The sequence below is a fragment of the Lycorma delicatula genome, chromosome 1 (genome assembly GCF_047948215.1).
Source record: "Lycorma delicatula isolate Av1 chromosome 1, ASM4794821v1, whole genome shotgun sequence".
In the NCBI taxonomy this organism is placed as follows: Eukaryota; Metazoa; Arthropoda; class Insecta; order Hemiptera; family Fulgoridae; genus Lycorma; species Lycorma delicatula.
In genome coordinates this window covers 18928139-18954689 of record NC_134455.1, presented here as the reverse complement: position 1 = coordinate 18954689, position 26551 = coordinate 18928139, and the positions used below count along the sequence as shown (strand labels likewise).

General features: G+C 35.6%; 1 protein-coding gene across 7 annotated transcripts in view; it reads left to right on the top strand.

The window, feature by feature from the left end:
- Window positions 1-26079, top strand: part of LOC142329691 (uncharacterized) — a 135027-nt gene extending 108948 nt beyond the window's left edge. The window contains exons 13-15 of one of the 7 annotated variants that reach the window (XM_075374682.1): window positions 6462-6592; window positions 10880-11020; window positions 25283-26075. In XM_075374682.1, coding sequence (XP_075230797.1) covers window positions 6462-6592; window positions 10880-11020; window positions 25283-25300 — 290 coding nt within the window. In that variant the 3' untranslated portion in view covers window positions 25301-26075. Of the gene's footprint in view, window positions 1-6461; window positions 6593-10879; window positions 11021-16704; window positions 17149-24046; window positions 24146-25282 lie in introns of those variants that run through there. The other 6 variants (XM_075374598.1, XM_075374762.1, XM_075374433.1 and 3 more) reach the window with 6 other exon arrangements.
- The last annotated feature ends 472 nt before the right edge of the window (window positions 26080-26551 follow it).

Below are 26551 nucleotides of genomic sequence, written 5' to 3'. Positions count from 1 at the left end.
TTGTAATAAATTACAGTTTTGTTTATATACCTTGTTTTGGTAGAAATAATTCTCTAGTAAATCAGAACTTAACAGGATACTCTCTCCAACCAGTAAACAGGTAGTCTGTAGGACTCGGAACTAATCCTGAAAACTTAAGTATTTTGTAAATTAATGGCATTGCTATTCTATTTACATTCTAGTTTCTAGAAGATAAATAATTATACTTCAATCTCAAAGCTACGTAACTGAACTACATAAATTAAATTCATATTACTACTATTAATATAAAAATAACCATAATACATCTTTTTATTGGATTATTAAGACCCTGAATATTAAAGAAAAATAAATTAATGTTTTGTAGAAAGAAGAGAAATTTATACATTCCAGCTAACTTTTATGTCTTTCCTGACATTAGAGTTGCACATTCAAAGACCTAAGAGTTTTGAAAACACACACACACAAACAAAAAACATGTGTATTTAACTTTACTAGATCAAAAACTATTGCCACTTTGTTTACCATATTAGTATAAGTTTTAACACGATCAATTTTTCACTGTGATTTTTTTATTAACAATTTTTAAATAAATGTTTCTTCATGAGGTACTCATTCTAAAATATGAGCTGAAGAATATAGGGTTTTTGTTACAGATCATCCACCTTAGTCTCCAGATCTTACTCCATTTGACTGTTTTCAGTATTCAAAGCATAAATGAGTTTATAAGGAGGAGATTTTTAATGATTAGAAGACTTACCTTAGGCTTGAATGAAACCCATCTGTAGTAAGACAAATAAATGAATAATGGACTGCACCGAGCATCCTAAGAGCAGTAGCCTGTGCGGATGATTAATCCACACAGCTGTAGTCCAAGTGGTAACCTGGGTAGTCCTCACCTCCAAGACATGGAAGTAGGGATGCTGATCACAGATCAGCATCATCATGATGATCATTTCATGATCATCGATTCATGAAAGTGTACCTGATGAAGATGATATAAATGTGTACAACCCTTCATTCATTAAGTAGAGATCTAAGTTCTGCTTCAGTCGATCTGTTATATTGCCTTGGGAATGAGCTCCAAGAATAGTGACAGGCATTGAAATTACCAATTATTAGGCAGGGTAAAGAATTTTTGCAAAAAGAATGGACTGATCATCCTCTCTGTTACTGAAATTTGAGGGAAGATATAAGTTGCAGATATTCATTTTAAATGGTGTCAATATCTGAACTGAAATTTCAGAGAAGTTTGTATCTAGCAGAAATTGTGTAGCCAATATTATTTCCTTTAGGAAAACAGCCACACCTTCTTATCATCCACCCTCAGCTGGGTGATTGTATCTCTTGCAGATGTATCTGCAAAAAGATGCATCTGGAGGGTGGAGGTAAGTTTCCTGCAGATGCAGTATTAAAGTATTCTCTTCCTTTAATAGGATTTTGATATTATACAGTTTCTTTTTTGGTGTTAAGACTTTTAGGTAGTGTTTTGTTTTTTCATGCATTCATCTGCTACCATATCCTCGAAGTGAGCTCAAGATGGTTTTGGGGATTTTTAGGCCTGAGAGGTTGGAGATACAATATAAGACAATGACTTTTTAGTAGATCCTTCATTTTTAGTAGTTTGCTGCTTAGTTGGTGCAGCGGGAATTTTGTTTGGTAGTATACTGACTGAAGTTGTTATTGCAAATCACTGTTGGTTTTTCCACCAAAAATAAGCTTCTTCTTGCCTGTACTGCACTATATGCTGAAATAGCAGAAGTGAAGGATTTTACCTGGTCCGACAAACCAATTTTGTCAGTTCTACGCACGATGCACACTCGTTCTCCTTTTGTGCATTGTTAGAATGAGCCTGGAAAAACTAACATCGGGCTGTGTAGGATTCCTAATGTTGAGGGACTTTCTGTATTTCCACTGAGTCACACAAAAGGACACTTTCTGTTTTGTAATAATCCTTTATATAGTCTATTCTCTCTTATAAAGGGGGTATTCTCAAGACTTGCCGAATGTAACTCCTTATAGTTTATTATTTTAGCTTCAGTGCATGCACTTTCACCATGTCCCATAAAGCTGAAACATGCACAAATTTGCTTCTTTTTGCTACCAAAATTTAAGAGTGACCAAAATTCTGACACTAAAACCAGCATCTGGGGTTTGGTGTATATGGTCACATGTGGCCAGAGAGGTAGCTTCTTTTATTTTCTCAGAAACCGTCGACGTAGAAAAGGTTATAATAAGTGGGTATGTTGGCATGTCAACACCATTCTCCTTCTTCATTATGCTTTGAACAGAAGTAACATACTTCAGTGACAGTTCTGATATTTCTGATGTTTCAGTAAGAACCAAATCATTGCAAATGATCACTCATCTGCAGGAATTTAAGGGAATATGTGGCTTAATTATCACTTCATACTTCCCTATGTACCTAACAGCTTCTGACTCTGTTTGTCATCACTTATCTCAGTCGACAGGGTGCTACTTCTCAGTTTTTTTAAATTAATTTTGTACATCCACAAGCTGTAACAACACATTTATGTATTAAGAAGGGTGAAACCTTTGCAAATGATTTACTTCCTTATCTTATACTAGACTACAGTAAACCATATAATAGATAATTTAGCATTCTTTGTTTCATCTCTCATTTCATTATCTCCTGACACAAATTTGGCTGACAAGGTTGGTCGAAGTACTTTTAAGTTCCTGGGTTTGTTGGTTTTTCAAGCGGACCAACAACCACTAACAAATTTTTGATTGGGACTGACATTCGTTGCGACGAGTATCATCAATATAACTGACTGCTTCAGCAGAACAAGCTATGGCTTCAACCTTGTGAAAATAATACGCCAAGTATGTTGAACTAAGAGATTAACATATAGGATTTATTTTCAGTTTCATCACTCTAGGTTGGGTTAAGAATTATTGACTCATAACTAATAACAGAAAATGTAAAATATTTGTCAAATAATAAATTACAATATTTACAAAAACTACTGGAAAGTTTGACAACGACGTGATGCATGTCAGAGGCCTACCGTATGAAGACGCTATCTAAAGACTTCCTGCACAGTACGGCGGATTTGCTGTCACCAACAAAAAACTTCTTCCAACCTGGGAAACCTGAAAGATTACCCTTGACCATGTATGGGTGCTGCAGAAGAACGACTTCGAGGCTCCGTTTTTCGAAACTTCACCTAACTCAACTTGGACTACATAGGCACCCTGGGCATTTAGTTGACCAAACCTAACCATCGTGAGAAATGAAATAGATCTCAACTGCCCTCTTGCAACGGCCACACTCTTTAATATTTGTGTAACCTTTGACGCAAGTTGGAGTCTCTTTTTTCTGTGGACCATCGTCACGCTTGTGGCCCTCTTCACGATAATGCGGGCAGACCGACGCATACTTACAGAATTTGGCTCTATGGCCAAAGCGAGAACATTTGAAGCACTGCTATACGTCAAAATACTCCTTGACGCGAAAGGATGTGAAGTCTAAAAAGACTCTATACCTTTGTACAGAAACTTCTGGAAGAGACCAGCGCGTAACTCAAAAACACCGTGATACCGTGGGGCATCACGCTTCCCTGTCTTGAAGACTTAGCTCCATTCTTTCTTGAATGCACGCTCGTCCAAGTCGGTGTTCTGCTCCCTAATCAGGGTCAGAACTTCCTCGTCGGAGAGACTGCGGTCTATGTAATAGATTATGACACGAGGCCTAAGACTACGCTTGGGGTCCACTTTGACCTCAAGCTTCTACAGCGCAGGAGAGTCCTGGATGACTTGGACTGTCTCCTTATTCTCAGCAAACACGACTAAAATCTTGCTGGTCTCTTTTATGTCCCTTATCTTAAGGCCCTTTCGGCTGTCATGAAGGGCAGCCTGAAAGTTATTTTTCAGAAATGTGCTTGCCTTCGACGAACCCTCTGACTTGTTCATGAACAAAACCTCCAGTTTCTAGGCCTGGCTGGTCTTTCTTTTGCCACGGACGATCTCAGCATAGCGCCTGGGCTGTGCTGGAGCAGGAGCTAGTTTTTGAACCACCTTGACCTCCTTGGGTTTTGAGGCTATAGCCTCGTAACCTTCCGCCACAGTAGAAAAGGCTTCCTGGATTTTGAAAAAAACGAGAAAAAATTGTCTTCCTCGCACCTGAACCGACGCTGCCGGGGTGGACTAAGAACTCTATTAAGTAGTCCAGGTTGCCAGTACTACTGCAGCCAGCGGGGCAGTACTACCAGGTCTGCCCTTCGCCTTCTTTAATGCTGTTACCGCTGGTGAGGGTTTAATCCGGGCGGGTGTCCCTATCTCCATATCAGAAACTTCATCTTCCGAGAAAGTCGTAGCCAAAGGCTCCGGCTTCCTTTTCCGCCTTGGGGTAATGATTACCTCAGTAACCCCTTGTTTGGCCGGAGATTCCCTAACCTGCTAGGACATCACGAATTCTCACTGTCTACCTACTACGATTAAGTTGGGCGAACCCACCTGTGTGACGACTATCCGCAACGAGTACGGGCAACTGGAGACCAGAGATATTCTCCTGTCACTCTTTATATATCTTAGCCGCTTCTGGATCGGTTAAAATAACTACAGATTATGGCCCTCGTTTTGAAAAGAATGCAAGTAGGACTAGGGAGTGATGACTAACTTGTAACAAGTGCTGACGACCAGAAGTCGTTGCCACCCAATTGCCGCGATGAGGCGGGTACACATTAAACAAATCTGTGCCTTATACTCCACAAGATAAAAACCAATGACAAGTCTACAAACAATAGTGCTACACAGCAGCCGCAGTATACAGTCAGTTAGCCTGGTACTATCAGAAGGTACACACTCGACTGATAGCCAAATTACCGAACAGCAAACCAAGAAACCACATAACTTCGGTAACACACGCAGGAAAAAGCCAAAGTATATGTACTCCTTCAGTAAAATACGATTTCGCAAGCTGTGCAAAACAGGCGTCTGTCTCATCTATGACTTCGTCATTTGAGGCTAACCTTCACCCATCAAGTCAGTTCATCTTATTCAGGAACATGGGGATAATCGTTTTGAACTAAATCTTCGAGTTCGTGATAACACAAATTGCGCTAAAAAACAGTTTGTGAATTTTAGCAGCAACAAAAGAAGACATGTGCGCCGTTTCATTGTCATGGTAAAAAGCACTTTTTTCTTGCCCAAATGTGGACGTTTGGTCTTAGTGCCCTCTTTCAATTCCTCCAACATTGCTGACTAATATTCTACGATGATTGTTTATCCTTTTTCCAGATTGTCTACAAGCACCACACCGCAAACATCCCAAAAAACAGTGACCATGACTTTTCCCGCTGATCGAACACTTTTTACTTTCTTTGGAGCACTTTCACCGGTTTCGACTCATTGTTTGAACAAGCTCAACCGTAATTCTACTGAATTTTTGTACCATTTAATTAGTAGTAATGAAACGTCGCAAAAATTCAGTTAAGTAACAGTTCAACTTCTCCAAACATTGCTGAGAAATGTTTATTCAAGTGCGTTTCTGATCAATCATTAGCAAACGTGGTACCCATTGGGCTGACAGTTTTCTCATACCGAAATGCTCATGTAAAATGTTGTGAGTACGACTGCTGATAATTTTACAATCTCTGCTAGCTCATATATCTTCAATCGTTGATCTTTTAAACATGGACGTTTGAATTCAGCTGTCCACGTGTTTACCATCAAAAACGATGTAGAAAAATCATTTAATGTTTAATCTAGCGCCTTTTTTATATCTTTCTTTTTTTCCTGTTTAGCCTCCGGTAACTACCATTTAGATAATTCTTCAGAGGATGATATGTATGAGTGTAAATGAAGTGTAGTCTTGTACATTCTCAGTTCAACCGTTCCTGAGATGTGTGGTTAATTAAAACCCAACCACCAAAGAACACCGGTATCCACGATCTAGTATTCAAATCCGTGTAAAAATAACTGGCTTTACTAGGACTTGAACGCTGTAACTCTCGACTTCCAAATCAGCTGATTTGGGAAGACGCGTTAACCACTAGGTCAACCCCCGGTGGGTTCCTTTTTTATTACCTTTCACAACGATATATTTTATTACTGCTCAAATTTTGATTTTATCCATTTTCCACAAAACAGCAACACTCATCTACTACTTCTTAACCAGAACAATTAAATAACTGAGAAGACATGTTTGCAACTGTTTAGTATGCCATATAACGGATGTTAAATCAACTACAAATCACCTTTGGATCTATTAGTGGTATCTCTGTTAAAGCTGCGAACTATCTGAACCACTCTTGTAAATTAGAAACTTATCCTTCAACAGTGAATTATTCTGTAATGTGTAAAATTGACCATAGTTCTTGTGTTTAAAAAATTCACTTATCATTTCATTCATTCCATCTTTTTTTCTAAATACTACAAAAGTATATCCACAGTCATAATAGTATTAAAAAATTACTTTCTGTGGAATATTTCTGTTTAATGTAATTTTTAATTTCTAGGTTATGTAATGAACCACACTGCAACTGAATTAAACTATACAGTCACTTTGGATATTTCAACAAAAGAAACCAGATATAATCTTAGCTATATCTTAGTTATTGCAATTACTGTCATCATTTTTTGTGTAGTTGTAAGTACCAGTAACATTATGGTAAATTTTAGTGTAAATACAATTCCTGACTATTTTATCATTAACTTGGGGTTTCTTAGGCTGGTTTTTTTATTTGGAGTTTGGCTTGGGAGTAAGATGCACTTACATTATTTTCTTTGTTAAAAGCAATCTACAAATACCATGAGCACATCTGGTTTTCTTTACACTTGAAGGAGGTGACACCAACTGTTTGAAACAGCTGTAGCCATATCCTAATCACCCCTACCTAATTAATTAGAAAGAATAACTATGAGTTTTTAATTAAATGCATATCTTTATTCTTTGTAATGTTAACCAGCAAAGGCTAAGGACCCTCAACGAATAACCAAATAAATATTGGCAGTTTACATTCATAGAACACAAAAAAATTAATTTCATAATAAATGTCAACATGATTTTGTGCTCCTTTGTAATTAGTAATTATTCCGTCTTACTATAGAAAAGTTCTGCACCAACATCCTCTAAACTAAATGTTCGCTTCTTCAACATTTGATGGAAGAATTACAGAACATTTTTAACATATCTTTACTAATAAAGATTTTTCCTAATATATTGCATACTATCATGAACATATTTGAATGATATTCTATCATGAACAAATGAAAATTGTGATGTTGTGGATAAAGCAAAATTAACTTTTTTTGTGGTGTGAGAAGGGGAAAATCTTTCAGACACTACCAGCCCATGTTGATGATAGCGTCCAGTTTTCTTGGACTAAAAAGCAATTCCCCTTCCTCACATAAGAAATGGACCTACCATCATCAGGCATCTGCATGGTCTTTATGTCTTTATGTTGGTATAGTAAAGACTTCTTCAGGCATCCTGAATTGTTGACCCAGTAGGTCAGTGGGAGGTAAACTTTCCCAAATCAACACCACATTTGTTGATACAGTCCTGATATGTAGTGCTAGCCTGAATTGAACCATTTCTAAACTTACATCTGCTCTTTGTACCACTAACGCTCTGATCAAAATGGAGCTGCATTAAGGATGACAGAATTTGTCACATGATAGTCCTGTACTTAGACCAAAGAGTATTACACATAATTAGGCTAAGTGCCTTGACCATTATGTCTGCTTTTTGGATTACCCCTTTTATATGGTTCAAAAAACCTTCTTCTGACTAACCAGACTCCCAAATACTTGAATATGGTAGAGGGTAGAATATCCGCCTAATCTAGTATAAAACAAACTGGCTGGATCCTCCTCCTGCCCATCATGAGTATGGCCTTTGTCTTATCAATTGCCATCTACAGACCTAAATTCAACATCTATTTTTACTTTTTTTTTTAGGACCATGTTTCCATCTGTATTTCCTTTTCCTCAATTCTTATTATTACCACTGCTAAGTGTTCTGCAAAAGTACATGAAGCATAACCTTCTGAATAGTTCAGCCACAGAATCCAATTGTGTGTTAAATTCCACAAGAGGAGCCCAAAAACTGAACCTGAGTACTACAACCTGGCTAATCCTTACTAATTTCTCTCTCCTCAGACAAGGTCTGACCCTCCTCAGCAGATCCAATAGTAGCCCAGTCTGAGAAATAATTTTGTATTATCCTTCTTAAATAAAGACTTCTTATTTACATCTTGCCATTTCAAAGGTTTTTTCATATCTCTGAGAATAATAGCTGGAATACCTCTCTTATGATGTCTCCCTTCTGCTGCTCTATTTGTTTAATCACAATATCCTTGTAATAGCATCTATGGTAGACATCCCTGCACTGCTCACCAAACATTATGGCCTAATGTTGAGGAATCACCTGTAGATCTGCCTTCTTTCTTTTAAACCTAACCTCCTTCATTTAATAGGAATTCTTTTGCCAAGCATTATGCAGTTGAAAGGATTCAGCTCCTTATTTCAACCATTTCAACAGCCATTTTAACCAGTCCTGAGTTCTTTCCTACACTGCACTTGTTCATTGCAGATACCAATCCTTGATTGAATAAAGGAATTGCCACTGCCGCAATTATCTGTATTTATTATTATAACTCAGTTTTTAACTCCTCCCTTGTTAACCTTGTCTCCACATGGACCCTAGCCATTGGCCATCTGTTAGCAATTGTCCCAAGGACAATTTATTAGCTCTCATCATTTGCTTCATCCACTGATGCCGCCTAATTATTATTTTACTCCTGTATACTTTCACCTTCACTCCTAAATAAAAAAACACAGCTGTACACATCCTCAACTACAAAAAACGAATCTTTTTTGACCGTTGTCACTGAAAACAATTCACCTGGCCACTTCTTAGTCACTTTTACAGGCACTGTTTCATCCTTAATACCTTAGTCAACCAACTTCACAAAATCATTATTCCCAATCACCCTTTTGGTATGGATAACCCATCAACAATCACCCAATACTCTTGGTTTGAATTTGTTCAGCTACCCTCTTTAATTCTTCAACGCCTCTTCGCATTGTCACTGCAGTTTGTTTAATCTTTTACTTAGTGTTGCTATACTTCTTTATCTGTTATTCAATATTACCTATACCAACCTTCACATGTTATATAAGCCTCTTTAAAGTGCTAAATTCTGTCATCTTCTAATCAGTGTTGTCTTTTGCCTCCTTTAATCTTCTCTTGGACAATCTATCAAGAGAATGAGTTTTTTTGGCCACCATAGCTTTCTTCACACAAAACCAACCTCAACTGGCTCCTCCAACTAGTTTGAGGTACTTTCAGTTGTCATCATCTTCTGTGACAAATTTACCTAACGTCAACAAAATTGTAAATACGTTTTGACCTGCAAACTTCACACTAAAAAGTGAGTATAAAAAAAGTAAATTATCATTAATTTTATGCAATACACACCAAGTATAACTCCCATTAAATGAAAGTACATACTTCCCTCTACTAAAACCTCAATACACCATAATCACACAGATGTAATACTTAAAACACACTAATAAATAAAATACAAAAATAAAAAGTTCTGCATTAAGTTTGTATTAAAATACACTGAACGATTTCAAAACACATATATATTCACACATAACTTCATCAACACTGAAGTTACCAACTATAATCTTGGTTAAACTGGACTTTGACACAAACACATTGTACTCAGACTTCCAGTAACTCAACTAACCAAAATTAGTTGCAAGATCATCCTCCATATTACCAAGTAAATTACATGAAGAATCATCAGTTCTCAATTTTCCTAACTAAAGATCCTTGTTTATATTATTCCTTTATTATTTGTACCATACAATTGTGATATTACCACGGAAAAAATTGCAAATTTCTTCTCAATCTAGAGTGTTACAAATAGAATAGGAAAATCAGAAAGTGGATGTTCAACAGGAGATAACAGACAGTTCCAAATTAAAATTGCTTTTTATTTACTCATCCCTGTTTTTATAACTATTATAAAACTGTGATTTAGTTTACTTAAATATCTTGATTTTATCATTTTTGTAAAAAAAATATTGAGTTTTTTACATTATTATTTTGGCATTGGTCATGCAGTTTACTTTTTATTTTTTATCATAGGTTAACAGTTAATTGATGTATCAAGTACTGTGTCAATTTTCATTGATTTACTATTTCCAGTATTTTATAGAACTCTTGAAAAAAACTTCCAACATTTATTCGTGTATTTGGTAGTAATGTATGTTAAGTATAAGCATCTAAACAAGTGTTTGAAGCTCAGTAATGTAAATTATTCGATTCTATTTTGAAAGTATTGTATTTTGTTAAATATTTTTTGTGGTGTACCTATGTACAGTACTAAACCAGCGCTTATTAATGTTGCCGTGTTGCCATGTGTATTTCATCAATAACATCGCTTTAAGTAAGTACGCATGATGTTTTTTTATTTTACATAGAACCTAACCACTCTTCCTTAAATGAATGAATATTAGTTCTGTTCTTTAGCCAAGGTTTTCTGTATTCGTGGCACTTTTACGGTTTCTAACCCCCGCGAACAAGGAGATTGTACTTTATTATTAAAAAATAACAACAAAAAATATTTGAGTTCCTTAATTCATATACTGAAGGAAAACATAAGTGTTTTATATAGAATGGATCTTTAAAAAGAGTAGACTAAATACACGTCAATGTACTAAAATCACTAGTTCTTTACAATCCATGTAATTTAGCAGTTAGTTTTATACAAATTGTGTGGAAATTTAAGTATACTGATAAGTTATATCAGATTAAATATTAAAATAATTTTGTTTTCATTATTTATATAACATTTTGAAAACGGTAACTCATATGAAGTATGTTTTAAATAAATTTTACGGTTTTTTTTTTTTACAGATTGCATTTTATTTCTGGGATAAATATCAGACTAGAAGACATAACATCACGTTTGAAAATCCACTTTTTAAAACATCAATGCAAGAACAATTTGTTTTAAAGAAAAATCACCCCAAAACATTTAGAGATCAAGAAGATGAGGTATGTACATAAATAAATTATATGTCACTTTACAGAGAAAAAAATATAATTAAAAAGTTTAAATGAAACACCTGGTTAGAGAAGTGACTCATAATTATTAGTATAATAGTTAAGAATATAACAAAATTAGTAATTAAAAATTCACAGAATATTTATAACAAACATTTTAGTTAATTACACTGACAGTTAAATATTAGAAATATTGATTGTTTATCTTTATTTGAAACGACTTGAAACGACTAGCCCTAGATAGGGAATCTTGGAGTGCTGCATCAAACCAGTCAAATGACTGAAGACAAAAAAAAAAAAAAAAATCTTTATTTGTGGAACTAGAATGTTTGAAAGAGTATAGGCTTAATTTGCCCTAAAGAATCTTTTGATTAATACAATTATTCTTGAAGTTTTTCATTTTATTAATGAATGTTAATCTGAATTTTCCTGATTTTCAAATATTTTTCAGATTTTGTTATTTGGCTATCCGTGGAATTTGGTTACAATTGAATTATAGGATTTTAAAACAGTTTACATTTGTTTCTAAAATGGATGAAATAATGTTGAAAGAAAGTAATAAACAAAAACTGGGTTTGATTATAAGGAATTGAAAGATGGAAAATTTCATGCGGTTAAGCTAATAACAGATTAATAAATTTCGCGATGTTCATAAATTTGCTTACATGTTTTACAGAATTGCAAGAAAAAATTTTTTTCTTGGCCTTTTTCAATTTTTATTGAAGTTTCTTTCTGTTTCGGGTCTTGTTAGTGTTTCTAGGATGGTGGTTTCTTCTTACCTTTAACAAGTTAGTGTTGCAACACCTTATAAAATGCAAACGCAACCAAGGTGGAAATTATCATGTGGAGGGGTGAATGGCTCTATGGAGGGAGTCTCAAATGATGTCCTCTGGTTACCAGGGCGAATCTGGTCGTATGAAGCCCTAGCTACAGTACATGCGCGCTCTGCAGCAGTGGTCGGTTATATTGCTGGTACTCTTGGAAACCGTATGTTAGTATCAATAAAAAATCCTTTGATAGTTGTTGGTTCACTTGGAAAAAAAAAACTAACCCGGGAACTTAAAAAGACTTTGAACAACTATGTCAGCTGAAGTTGTGTCAAAAGCTAATGAAACAAAGACTGCTAAATTATCTGTTACACAGTTTATTGTAGTGAAGTATAAGAATGGATAAATCACTTGAAGAGGTTTCACCCTTCTTAATTTATAAATGCATTGTTACAGCTTGTGGCTCTCTGAAGTTAATTAAAAAAGTTAGGAATAGTGCCCTGTTGATTGAGGTGAGTGATGACAAATAGAGTTGGGATATTCTAGCCGTCAAGATACATAGGGTAGAACGAAGTGATAGTGGTGCCACATAACACCTTAAATTCCAACTAGTGAGTGATCTTTTCCCATGACTTTACTTTTAACCTTTTCTACTTCGATGGTCTCTGAGCGAATAAAAAAAGGCAACCTTTTTGTCTGTATTTGACCATACACACCAAACTTCAGACGCTCTCTAGGTTTTGGTCATACCAATATTGGTAGCACAAAGAAGCAAATTTGTGCCCATTGCAGCTGTACAGGACATGATGATAGCTCATACACTGAACTAAAAAGTGTATAAATTATAAGGATTCATATTTCGGAAGGTCTGGAGAATGTCCTCGTTATAAGAAAGAACAGGCTACATTAAGGATTATTAATGAACTGAAAGTGTCCCTTCCTGCGGCTCGTCGGACATACAGAAAACCCCTCACCATAAGGAATCCTTTGATAGTTTTGTCCAAGCATTTTCTAACAACGTACAAAAAGAGAACGAGTGTGTGTTGTGCTTAGAACTGAGAAAGTTTGTCCAAGCTTTGTCAGATCAGGTAAAATCCCTCACTTCTGGTACTGAAGGTTTGAATACAGGGAAGAAGAATATTTTTGGTGGAAAGACCGAGAGTGATTTTCGAAAATCACTTCAGTTGGTACACCACCGAAAAAAATTCCCAGTGCACCAACTACGCAGCAAACTTCTAAGATTCTAATGAAGGAATGTACTAAAAAGTCTTCTCCTGATATATTTTCTTCAGCCTCCCAGGCCTAAACCCACCGGGTTGGTCTAGTGATGAACGCGTCTTCCCAAATCTGCTGATTTGGAAGTTGAGAGTTTCAGCGTTCAAGCTCTAGTAAAGCCAGATATTTTTACAAGGATTTGAATACTAGATCGTGGATATTCTAGATCGTGGATCGGTGTTCTTTGGTGGTTGGGTTTCAATGAACCACACATCTCAGGAATGGTCGAACTGAGAATGTACAAGACTACACTTCATTTACACTCATTACATATCAACCTCATTCATCCTCTGAAGAATTATCTTAACGGTAGTTACCGGAGACTAAACAGGAAAAGAGAACCTCCCAGGCCTAATAATCCCCACCACCATTTCACCATCTCAAGCTCTCTTCAACCCAGTGGCGGATGAAGTGCATGAAGTAACAAAGCACTTCCTAAAAATCTTAATCACCCAAAAAAAACCAAATAATATTTAATGAATAACCTGCATGCAGAGTTTTATACATTTCAAAAATAATTTTTTTATTGGTACAAATATTATTCAGTGGAATGTTTGCAGTCTCCGTTCTCGCTGTGAGAATATTGAAATCCAACTAAAGGAAGAGAATACTTTAATAATGGGTCTGCAGGAAACTCGCCTCCATCCCCAGGGCATCTTTACGCGGAGAGAGAGCATCAATTCAGGATCTCTCACATCCAGTCTGCGAGAGATACGACCATCCTGCTGAGGGTAGTGGACAAGAAGGTGTGGCTGTTTTCCTAAAGAAAACCATAGAGCCTACACATATTGTGCTGGATACAAATATATCTGCAGTCTCAGTAAAGATATTGGCAGCATTTAAAATGAATATCTGCAACTTATATCTTCTCACAAATTCTAATATCAGAGAGGTTGATTGTCCAGTCTTTTTTCACAGATTCCTTTACCCTGCCTAATAACTGGTGATTTCAAGGCCATAGCTGTTTGTGAGGTTCATACTCATGTTCTTCCTGAGGCAATAAAGTTGATCAACTGAGCCAGAACTCAAATCTCTGCTTATTGAATGATGTGTCATACTTACATGTTATCTTCATCAGGTACACTTTTGTGCATCGATCTGTCCTTGTGATCAGCATCCCTACTTTTACGTCTTATCTGGCAGATTTACAAATCTTCTTTGGAAGCGATAACAGACCAGTTGTTATTTTAGTGGGTATTAGTGATTTGCCTCAGACTCAGCCACACTGATAGGTGTTTGGCAATGCGGGATAGAAAGGATACAAGTATATTGTCCAATACAAGAAGTGTGGTAGTGCGATCCACCAACTTGTCAAATCTACACAACTGATACTCAATATTGCAAAAGAATTTATCCCTCTAATTTCTGGAATGCCAAGGCGATCTGTTGTTCCTTGGTAGGACGAAGACTACAGGAGTGCACAAAGGGAATGTTGCATGGCTTTACGTAATTTTAATCAAAGGCCTAAGACAGAAGTTTTGTGTGCCTTCCGGAATGCGAAAACTATATGCCATCGACTGTTTCGGTGTGCTAAACAGAAATCGTTGCTAAGTTACGAGGATAACATTTTTCAGACAACTCCATCCACTGTTGTGTGGAGAAAGTTCGGACCACGTGTGGCTCCGGACAATCTTCGTAGTCGATTGGAAAGGAAAACAACGTAATCCTCGTCACCACAACAGTTGATGTGACGAACATATATGAAAATTCGTTTGTCAGTTTCCTTTTCACCTTTTTTTATTGCCCTGTATTTACAAGTTACCCATAGAAAGTGTCCCGTTCGTTATTGGCGACTCACGAAATGAATCATAAAGTTTACCCTTTCTTTTGATGAGCTAAGGTATACCTAGAATAATTCCCATGACCAGAAATGTATGAGGCTCCGCATATTATCTTGCTTACTGGATAGTGCAGTTTGGCATCTTTTGTTTACCTATTACAAAATATTCTCTGAATAGATTTTTTTCAGTTTGGGAGCAGATCACATATGCATGTTCCACTTTTACTGAGCTCTGGACCATTCCCGCTTGGACTATGCCTGTGTGGCTATTTCATTTGCATGAGCCACTGCTCTTGGGACAATCAATGCAGTCCATCATTCATTTATCCCTCTTGCTACAGGTTCATTTTTTCAAGCCCCATGGTAGGTCTCCTAGTGAACACTGATGAGTTATCTCTTTGGAATAGACATAATCAAATGATCTACTTCTATGTAGCTTGCATTAAAGTATAACAAAATCATTTGACCTATGAAGCAATGTTCTCTAATCCGCATCTTAATTGATATAGGGACATTTTTTCCCTGGGCACACAATTAAATGTCGTTATCAGTGGTTGGATAAAAAATTACTACATTAAGCAATTAACTAAACAATATCAAAATTAAACATTTTGATAACAGTAATATAAAATAATTAATATTAATAATTAAAGCCAGACATAAAAATAAAATAACACTGTTATAAAAGAAATATAATTAACAATTAAAAAGCACAATATCACAGCAAAAAATATTCCTAATACAGTATAGCATAACATGTCTATTGAGTATTTTAAAGGCGAAATAATACAACAATGAAATACAATATTAAAAATCTAAATTAAAACAATAAAATTAAAATCTGCCATATGGCAGATGACATAAATAAGTGAAACATACTATAATATTAATCAAATATTAAGAAATCGTAAAAAATTTAAAAACATCTTCATTTTATTCCCTAAGATATGTTGAATGTTAGCTTCTAGATTAAATTTTGATGCAATTGCCACATAACAAACACAAACCACAAATATGTGGTCTAAGGCAGTTGCAGCGATCACAAGCAGGTGGAACAGTCTGGTTCATGAGATGTCCATTAGTGAGTTTTGTGTGCCCTATTCACAAAGCTAATAATAACCACTCTACACAGTTATTTCGGCATGAAGAGCCAACGGTGACACATTGTTATTAACTAGACGACGTTTATTGTTGATGGTAGCATTTCATTCAGGAACAGTCAAGATCTACTGCTCCTTTAGGCATCAGAGCTCAGCACCATTTCTTAGCTCTGAATATATAATTACCTCCAGTTCTTACAGTTACTCAATGTTATTACCTCCCTTGATGTCTTTCTCTCATAAATTATTGCTTTAGTCTTTGTTGATATCATAATAATTCCACAACTTCTGTTATCTTGCAAGGAAAATTTTATAATACTATAAATATCGTGAATCCTGATATTATAGATTATACAGATGACTCTAAACACAATAATTCTGTAATTCTGTTGGTTGCACTTTTGTGGTTGGCAATAGAATATACATGTTTGGCGTTCCAAACATCAGCAGCATTTTCATAGTGGAGCTGTCTGCTGTTAATTAGGCCTTAAATGTAATTAGCCCAACATATTGACACATACTTGTCTGTTCAGATTCCATAAGTGCCTGCAGGCGATTAGTGAGATATACTCCAGACATCATCATTTCTGAGATGAGTCTGTGTAAGTAAAGTGTGAACTTCTACTGGATTCCCAGCTATATTGGAATTTCTGGCAATGAGCGCACTGATAATTTAACAATAGAGACTTGTTTGCAGCCTCCTTTCACTAATCTCATTGTTTCTGATGACCTTATTTGTTTTTTTTTTTTAAGAAAGTCATCCGTGATGAGTGGCAAAGTGAATGTAACATCAACCATAAGCTTCGTCCACCTAGGAACACTGTGTCACCATGGAGTTCCTCATGAAGGAATATTCATTAAGAGGAGGTTGTTATTTTCCATTTGTGAATTGGGCACACAAAACTTACTTATAGATACCTCATGAATCACACCGATGCACCCATTTGTGTTAATTGCCACTGCCAGCTAACCATAAATTAGATCCTCATAGACCTTATCTGTATGTGATATTATTTCTGAAGTTTAAATTAGGGGCTAAAATCCAAAATATAATGCGGAACAATGAGAGAATGTTATTGAATGTCTTAAGATTTCTTGATGATGTGTATTTATATTCAGATATTTGATTTTTCATATAATGTTTTTTATCTTAATTTTTTTGTTGTTTGAAGTTAGATTTTTAATATTGTATTCTATTGTGGTTTTATTTTGTCTTTAGCATACGACATAATGCTTTTACATTTATGCTGTGTTTTGATATTCTTGTTGTTTAATTTTTAATATTTAATTATTTACTATATTAATATTGTGTCCGGGCGCTTATCACAACATTTCATTGTGCGCCCAGAAAAAAATAAAGTTTTTTTGGTTTGATAACTACTTCTGTTTTTTTAATTATTGCCAACCAAAAACATTACATTACATTACATTACAAAATTAATGTAATTAAAAATTTTATTAGGAATGATGTTATTCTTGTTCAAGCTCTAACAGGTGTCCTATCATTATTACTTGATGAAGTGGAATCAGTTCTAGAATAACTAAAAAATAAATTTTACATGATATTTATGCATTAGCAATTCAGAGTTGCAAAATTCTTAGTGTAGCCTCTCTTACATTTGATAAATATTTCCTTTGCTGAAGATAAGTATTCTTTATACTAAATTATATTAAGCTGATTCATGAAAAAAGTAAAATGACTGAAGTCAGTAATTATAAACCAATTAGGATACTGTCACAACTTTAAAGATTGTTGTAATTATTTTATTTGGTACTTATTATATTAATCTAAATTATCACTCTTTTTGTAACAAGCAAGATTTTCTGAAAAAAACTCTATTTAAAACAGCATTGCTGTCTTTAATAGAATAGACAATTAAATGTTTAAATAATGAAGAAAGATAATTCTTGTTTAATAGTTATAAGATAAGATCTGTTTAAGGCAATAGTTTCTATATTTTTTAATATTAATAAAATGGTGTGAACTTTAATATAATGGGAGAGAAATGAAGAGTGCTAGTTGTTAAAGGAATGACATTTAAGAAGATTATGTGTTTCTTATCTATGTTTAAAACTTAAGACAAAGTGCCTAGATTAAGGTAATACAAGAGCTTAAACTAGAATTAACCAGGTCAGAGGGACCTCCCTCTGACCTGGTTAATCAGGTTTTAGAAATTCTTCAAGTGCAAAATGGATTTTCTTAATGTGTAATATCGAATATAGTTTAACATTAGATTCCATATTATTTATTACCTACATCATTAAAGATAGAAATGGTACAGAGTATTACTGTAGTATATTTATATGAGACACATCAATCATCTTTTCAGAAACAAATTTACACTTAATTGAAAGAAATGACACTTAAATTTACATTTTATGGTTCATTTCTTACTAACTGCTAGAGAGATTTGCATTCTGTTTGCATCCATTTTATTAGAAAAGGAATAATAAATGGATTGATATGTTTCAGATTAAATAAAATAAAAAGTAATACCATACAAATCAGAAATAACAGACTCAATGAGAATGTGATGACAAATTGTGTAAATATGTCAGTAGTTTATAAGATAAAATTTCAACCAGTTTGTTTATTCTAAAGAAATATTACTCATACTATAGATTTTTGTTGTCACAAAGTCCCTTTCCATGATGTAACATACAGGTTGGCAACACTGTGTGTTATATCAGGTGCCAGTAAAGATTAATCAGCTGCTTTCGTTAATTTTAATGAGTACCATATTTGGTAGAAATTCGTTTTATTTTTACCTCTACAGTGAAAATTTTGACTTATTCAATGTTAAGTTAAAATGCAGAAACAAGTGAGTATTCAATGGATGAAGGACATGTTGCTAGTCAGATTCATTCAGCACTTCGTTAAAGAAGCTCCTTCAGTAGTAAAACTCCGAAAGTGGAAAAATCCTTTTCACTAAGTCAGTTCTGGATTTGAAATGATCTGGATATCTTTTCAATTGACTAAATAGTTCTCTTATTGTTGAGAAATCCTGTTAACAATTTCCTCTTAATTCAACTAGGAAAAGGTCTTCAGAGCTAAATACTCCCTGTCAACATTTCATAAATAATGAAAATCAATCTTGCTTTTAAAACTTTTAAGTAAACAGAAGCATGCTTTCTGATTGGCTCATGCTTTAAGGTTAACTAATTGTAAAATTCTTTCAAGCGTTTCCTAATGCTCAATCACAGAAATCAGTTTTCTTCTCTGATGAGTATGCAATTACCCCTAATCTCTGCTCGCTTTATAGTCTTTTTCATTACTACTTTTGAGCTGGTGGTCGAGTGTGTACCTTCCTCAGTTTCACAATCTTGTTGTCTGAGAACTGTTACAACAGTTTTGCTTGCTTATTGTTAAGACAATTCATACCTTTTCACGGGGATTCAAAGAATTTGGCATACAATTTGTTTGAACACCCATCTCATTGTGGCAAAAAGAGTGCTAACGACTCCTGGTCGCAAGTCCCTGTTATGAGCAAAGGGGCCTTTTACCCTTAGTCCTGCTCATGCTCTTTTGAAGCGGGAGCCATAAGCTATAACTGTATGTTGATCTTTGATTTCATAAATCAAATGCGATCTTTGATCGCATAATCTGTTCGTATACTGTTAGGTCAGGGTATCTCTGACTATGACCAATGTTAGGGAGGTAGGTAAGAAGCCTAGCCAGAGGAGGGGGCCAGAGCTTTTTCCTTCAACATCCTCGAACACAGGTTTGGACAATGATGGTTCAGAAGTAGATATAGGGGTGACCACCTAGGAGAGTATGAAACCACTCATTGAAGAGTTTTTACAAGCTGGGTGCAGGCCTGGCAGCTCTGTTCCGTTGGCCCATGATGTTTTGGCGGAACTAGATGGCTTATCTTCCTATCTAGCAAACTCCAAGTGAATTAGTGCAGCTACCAAAAGGAGATTATTGCTTCGTCTCGAATTGTTCCGAGCGGCTTTTACAGCTCTCGTTGAGGATTTTGAAAATCTTTAAAATCTTGCACCAAAACCTAAGGAAGTAACTGCAGTCCATAAACCGGCCCCAGCCTTAATGCAGTCGCGTAGGTATGCTGAGGTAGTTACGGGCAGAGGTGAAACCAGCCAATCCAAGAAATCTGAGGTTTTGTTTGTCAGCAGAGCGGAAGGGTCGACTATGTCCAGCAGTCAATTGAAGAAAGTGTAAGAGTATAAGTGTAAAAGGTTGCACAAGAATCATGAGCACCCAGTTGTTAGTAAGGAGTGTGGCTGTTACGTAAGGTCCGTTGTGCTGTACTTTATTTCCTTAGATGGTTAGGTTCGGTCAACTAAATGGCCAGGGTACTTATATAGTCCAGGTTGAGAGCTGAGATTGTAGAGAGATGGAGCCTCGATGTTGTCCTTCTGCAGCACCCATATGTTATTTTCACAGCTGGAAAAAGTTTTGTGTAGGGCATACCTGTCTGCTATTGTGTGCAGGAAGTCGCTTGATAGTGTATTTATCATGTTGTGGTCAGACTTGCCATTCGCGGACAGAACCTTACAGTTGTACATATTTCATATTTCCAATACAGGGATCCCACAGAAGAACACCTAGCGAGATGGGACAGGATTCTTCGTATTGTGGGTAATGGTGCAGTCCCCTTATTGGTTCTGATGTTAATGCGAAGTCTCTTTTCTGACACAGTGGGATCACTGATGGTGGCGGTGGCTTAATTGACAGTTTCATCACGGATTACAATTTTGAGGTCTTTTATGTTGCAAACCAGTTGGTGGCCACTTATGTCGGTATGGTTAACGGATGAAGAGTTTTTTCAAGTACAATTATTGACATCACCATTGGTAGGGACATCCTGGCAGGGTCCTTGACTGGTCTGTGGTCGACGACTATTCTGGTGATCATCGGTTACTTTTGAAATACTTTTCAAAACTTCAGTTACTTTTGATCATACTTTTTGAAATAGGGGATGAGTTGCGCGATGACCATGAGGGACACTTTCCTGTTTACTGGGGGCACTTCCTGCAATGAATCGACAAGAAGGGCTGCGCAACGAGAGGGTGATCACGATCGTCGTGCGAGCCTAACTGCAGATTACCGCAATTAGGGCCAGATACTGCCCTTGTACTGCGGTAATCCGCAGTACTTTAAGCGTAATTCCTGGCGCTCCTTCGTTCAGGAGCAAGGGAATAGGGATTAGATAGACTTCCGGGATTCACCCGGAGGTCCCGGGTTCGAAACCCGGTCAGCCATGGCATTTTCACACACGCTACAAATCATTCATCTCATCCTCTGTACAGTAATGCTTAACTGCGGCCCCGGAGGTTAAACCGGAAAAAAAAAAAAGGGAATAGAGATCCTTGGGGCGTTGTGTAAGTGCAGCAAAGATATCCTCTTGTCAGCTTTGTCAACCCGCGAGTGTGTGGTAATTGATAAGGACTGTGTCCTTAATATTTTACTAAATGATTTGCTCCCGGATGACACTATGGTGGGTAAGGTTTCAACCACTGGCGTGTCAGGCGGGAAGTCACAATTATCGAGGCAGACTTATAGTCTCCTGAGATCACAGAGGTGGAGGTGTGCCAGGTGATCTGTAGTAGTATGGCATGGCACAAGGCCCGCGGATATGATTGTATCACAGTGGAGCTCCTTGTCCGAGCGCTTCCAGTAGTCCATGGTTCTTTAACTAGAATATTTAATAGGTTGTTCATCCTCAGCCACTTTCCGGGATGTTGGAAGCGTGGAGACTTGTTGTTGTTGTTCAAAGGTGGCGACAAAGATCCTACTGTTAGTTCTTCTTACCGTCCACTAACGCTCTTGCCTGTGATTGGCAAGGTTTTTGAGAAGATTCTGTATTTGCGTATTAATGTTAATTGCCACTGATCATTTGCTAATGGACAACCAGTATGGTTTACAACCAGGCAAGATTACTGAGAGCCCATACTGAAGGTGATGGACTTCCTCTAGTCCATGCAAATATACATCAGGGATTTTTCTGGACATATCCGATGCATTTAACAACTTATGGTGGTTCTCTACCCTGTTTCAGATGCAGAAGCGTAATTGTACACGAAATTAATTAGAAGTGCTCTCAAGTTATTTCAACCATCGGACCGCTTCCCTGTGTGATGGCGGCTCGGAGGTTCTTAGACCTTAACTAAAGGATGCCCTCAGGGCAGTGTTCTGAGTTCCCTTCTTTGGATGATAGTGTTCGATTCCATATTGCGTTTAAGGTTGCCATGTGGTTGTCGTATCGTCGCTTATGCTGATGACATGCTGCTACTGATTGAAGGGGATTCGCGTAACGAGGTAGAGTTCCGAGCTGCTCATGCTTGTGAGACATTCTAATTGTGGAGTCTCCAACATAAGATGATTTTCAGCCAAGAAAAAACCACAATGTTGCTTAAGGGCCAATTGGCTGCTTCTAGACGAATCCGAGTTCAGATGGCTGGTCTCCCCATTTGGTAAGTTACGGCTCAAAAATACCTGGGTGTTATCCTTGATGAGAATTTTCGGTTCAAGGAACATCTACAGTATGTAGCAAAAAGGCCACTGATGCTTTTTATGGGATCCATAGAGTCATTCATAGCGATTGGGGTTGAATTACCGTACCATTCGTATCCTTTACAAGGGTGTCAGCGAAGCTATTATGCCGTATGTTGTGTCTGTCTGGGCTTACTGCATGGCTTTTAGGTATTGCGCAGACATTTTGCTGCGGGCCCAGCGACTCCTCTTGCTGGCTGTTATAGGCGGTTATAGAACAGTCTCGCGGGAGGCAGTCTGTGTTAAAGCCAGTATCTACAGTATCTTGACTAATGAGCGTAAGGAACGCTACATTTCCAAGGTAAATAACCTATTGACGACAGAACGAAAACAGCAGATTGAAGACCGAGGACTTGCGTCTTGTCAGGCCAGGTGAGACCAATACTTCACCGGGCACAACTCATATGGTATTTCCTCTAGTGTCTGATTTAGGTGCGATTGGATGGGTCTCCCCCAATTGGTATATCACACAGTTTCTCTCCAGGCGAGTTTGGCTAGGTTTTGTTTGGTGGATTCGAGTCAATTCCCGGATTGCAGGACTGTTGTTACAGTGGTCCAGATACAGTGGACCACGTTCTCTGCATCTGTCCCCAATACGAGGTCGAACGTTCACCATCTGTTAGGGAACTTGAGAGAATACATTCCTTTCTGGATCTCCATATTAACTGGATTATCCACGAGGAGTGGTCTATAGTAGTTGGTTTTCGCTTGATATGTCTGGTTTTACTTGATGCAAATGTCTGGTGAGGCATTTAAATTGGTGGCATCCCGACCGAGGCCCGGTTGATGACTGTGAGATGTAATCAGTTAGAGGATCTAAAAACGACTTCTTGTAAAGCCCCTCAGGTCTTGGAACAGTGGGTGGTGGGGGGTGGTGTGGCAACCAGTAACATCACAAGCTGGGTGTGTCTTCCCCCTATTGGGTTGGGATGTGCCATTACCCTGAATAATTTAGGAATATATATTTTTAAAAAGCACATCCCTGCTTATAAACAAAAATGAATAACTTGAAGAGCAATGAATTGGTAGAGGGTCTGAAATTTAGTGGCTGTCTAGAAATCCAGACTGAACAACAAGTGACAACTCCCTTTGATGCTGAATGAAAGATTAAACTTCCACTTGCTACTAAGTAATGTTGATGAGCTTAAAACTACTGTAGATATTGTTTTACAATTTTGATCCATTAACCTGGAAGAAAATATTTATACACATATAAAGGAATGCCATGATACTTTGCAACTGACAAAACTGTGTGGGGCTGTTGGAGGAGTACAAATGTAATTTAAGATACATTTTATTTATATAAGTATTAAACAATTGATGTCTATCTCAGTTTTACAGAAAGACTGGTATAGATTGAATAATGCAAAGTTAAATACAATAGCTTATCATATTCTCATTATTGTACAAATTAGATTTAAAATGTTCTATGGATTGCCTCATCATATTATAATTTACAAATATTTTTTTTTAATTCAGAGAAATGTTAAAAAACGATGTCATAATGTTTGCATTACGCAGCTGACAACTGTATAATGAGTGTTATTATGATAGATATAATAGATTCTTATTATGATATAGGTATTGAATCAATCAAAAGCTTACTCGTTTCAGTCTCTGACCAGTCAGAAGCAGACGTTGTTTAATCTATCAGCTATTTTTTAGTATGATTTTAACCCGATTTAGTAGTTAGCAAGCAGAATTAATTTGAAAGTACACCAATAGGTAAGTAAGTTTCTAAAAACACTGTTTGTCCTTTTGATAATTATGTCAGTTTCTGAGGAAAAAATGTCTTAAACACCGATTGATAAGGCAGAACTTATAACTAACAGTCTATATTGCCACAAAAATGTGTATTGTTTAATGTATTTATTTAAAAATTAAAAATATAATTCTTCAACATTGTTTTTATTCTTGATTTAAATCAATAATCCCAATATTTTATCAGCTGTAGAAATAATATGAAACTTCCTATACTGGCCATTAATGCACTCCTGTCACAGTTATAAGACAGGCCATGGTGAGTGTTGTAACTTAATTTGCACTCGTCTACTAATGACTTATCATTATAGGCTTGTTGCACAGAGTGCACACTATTTTTAACAATTTTACTGCCAATTTGATATAAATTAGGAATTAGTATAAATTTATATATAAAAAAATTTAAAAAGAATGAATAAATTCATAATCACATTACAATAAAAAAGTATAATATTAAATAAAGAAAAATGCAAATGTAAATTTATTTTAAAAGAAAAAATTCTTTATAGTTGGGGGACTAAAAATTATGAATACTTCCAAGTACGATAAAACGTACTAGTAAGAGAAAACTATTTTAAAGACTGTTAAACACATTTATCAACTTGTTTACTCATACACATTACTTTTATTTTCACCTTGGATATAGTGAGTGACATGTGAATTGATCTCAAGTCATTTTAATTATTAAAATAAATCAATAAAAATTTAGTAGCCAATAGATTAAGAAAATAGAAAGCAGTTAATTAAAGAAACTCCAACAAAATTGTTGATTTATACAAGTAATTTTTGCTTATTTTCTGAACTTAACAGAAGATAAAATCTAGTTAAAGGAACAGTCTACATTGGCCTATTAGAGACAATCAAATTATGAATGAATATTTGTGTATCTGACATTGCATTGATGGAAAAGAGTTTTAGAACTGTTAAATGTAAGATAAAAACATGAGAAACCTCTAGGAACTGGTGTAGATAATTATGAGTGTATTTTAAAAAACAATTTGAAAACTGTTCAACAGCATGTGAGAGTTTAATATTAAGAATTTATTCATGTTACAGGATCTACAAGAATGTTAATTCAAGCTGTCATCATAATTAACCAGTAATAAGTATTGAACACAATCAAAATAATTCTAAACAAACAGTTTGCCTTGGTGGATTAGTTTGAGATTTGGTGAAAGTGGTAAAAATCATTTTGAGAATGATGTGTTTAATTCTAATAATTTTTATTATTTAGTTGTAAATAACAAAAACTATTATTAAAAATTATAATTTTTAATAATAATAATAGGAGAAAAAAAAATTGTCCTTTTCTCTTGAAGTTTTCGACTGATTTAATTTATGCATCTTTTTTGTTACATTTTTAATTGAATTAACAGAAATATTCAACTACAATTCAGTAGTTTCATATAATAGATATGAGAATGCTTTAAAAAATTGTAATTTAAAGTCCATCAATAAAATGTCTATCTTCTAATGAAGAATTCAGATTTTGTTCCATATTAACTCTATATGTTTTATTTTTGTTTGTTTTTAATAAATTAAAAAATGAACATTGTTTTATTTATTAAATCACCTAGTACATTTTTTTGGCATCTAGTTATAACAACAAGAGAGATAGTAAGGAAAAATCTTTCATAATCACTAGAAAAGTAACCTGCAGTCAAAATGTTCCCAAGATTATTATGACTTGCCATTCTGTGATGAATACTCATTCCCTTTATATACATTTGAAATGAATTAAGATGGATGAATTTATTCCTATAGGATAAAAATAGTATAATATTGTTAATAGTTTCCTTTCATAAAAAAATTTAATTTTCCACCGGTTATTTTATATAAGTAAAACCTTGCTTACTTATTGTCAGTTTAATTATAAAACTATTTTCTTATATTAGCCACTTTTCTGATTGATAATAAATAATAATTGTATAGAAAAAATTGTTTTAAGATTGTTTCATTTTATAGAATGTACAATTAATCAATTTAAATGAAATTATTAGTTTAAAATTATACTTCTTTTATTCATTATTATTTCTGTAGATACTGGTTCACAAAACTTAATCAAATGAAGAAACAGAACAAACATTTATAAGATGTCTCTCTTTAAAGAGGCAATAACAAATTATGACTGAAATTTACTTCATTAATAACTTCTACTTGTTCCAAAGCACCAAACTGCCAAATGCTTTTGACTACATTCTGAAACTGAAACAGACAATAGTAGTTTTTTAATTTAAAAAGTGTTCTCCAAGCACAAGTGAGGTAGAAGAATTACACAATCGGGGCAGGATCCTCGTTGGGCCAGGCGCATCAATAGTAGAATCA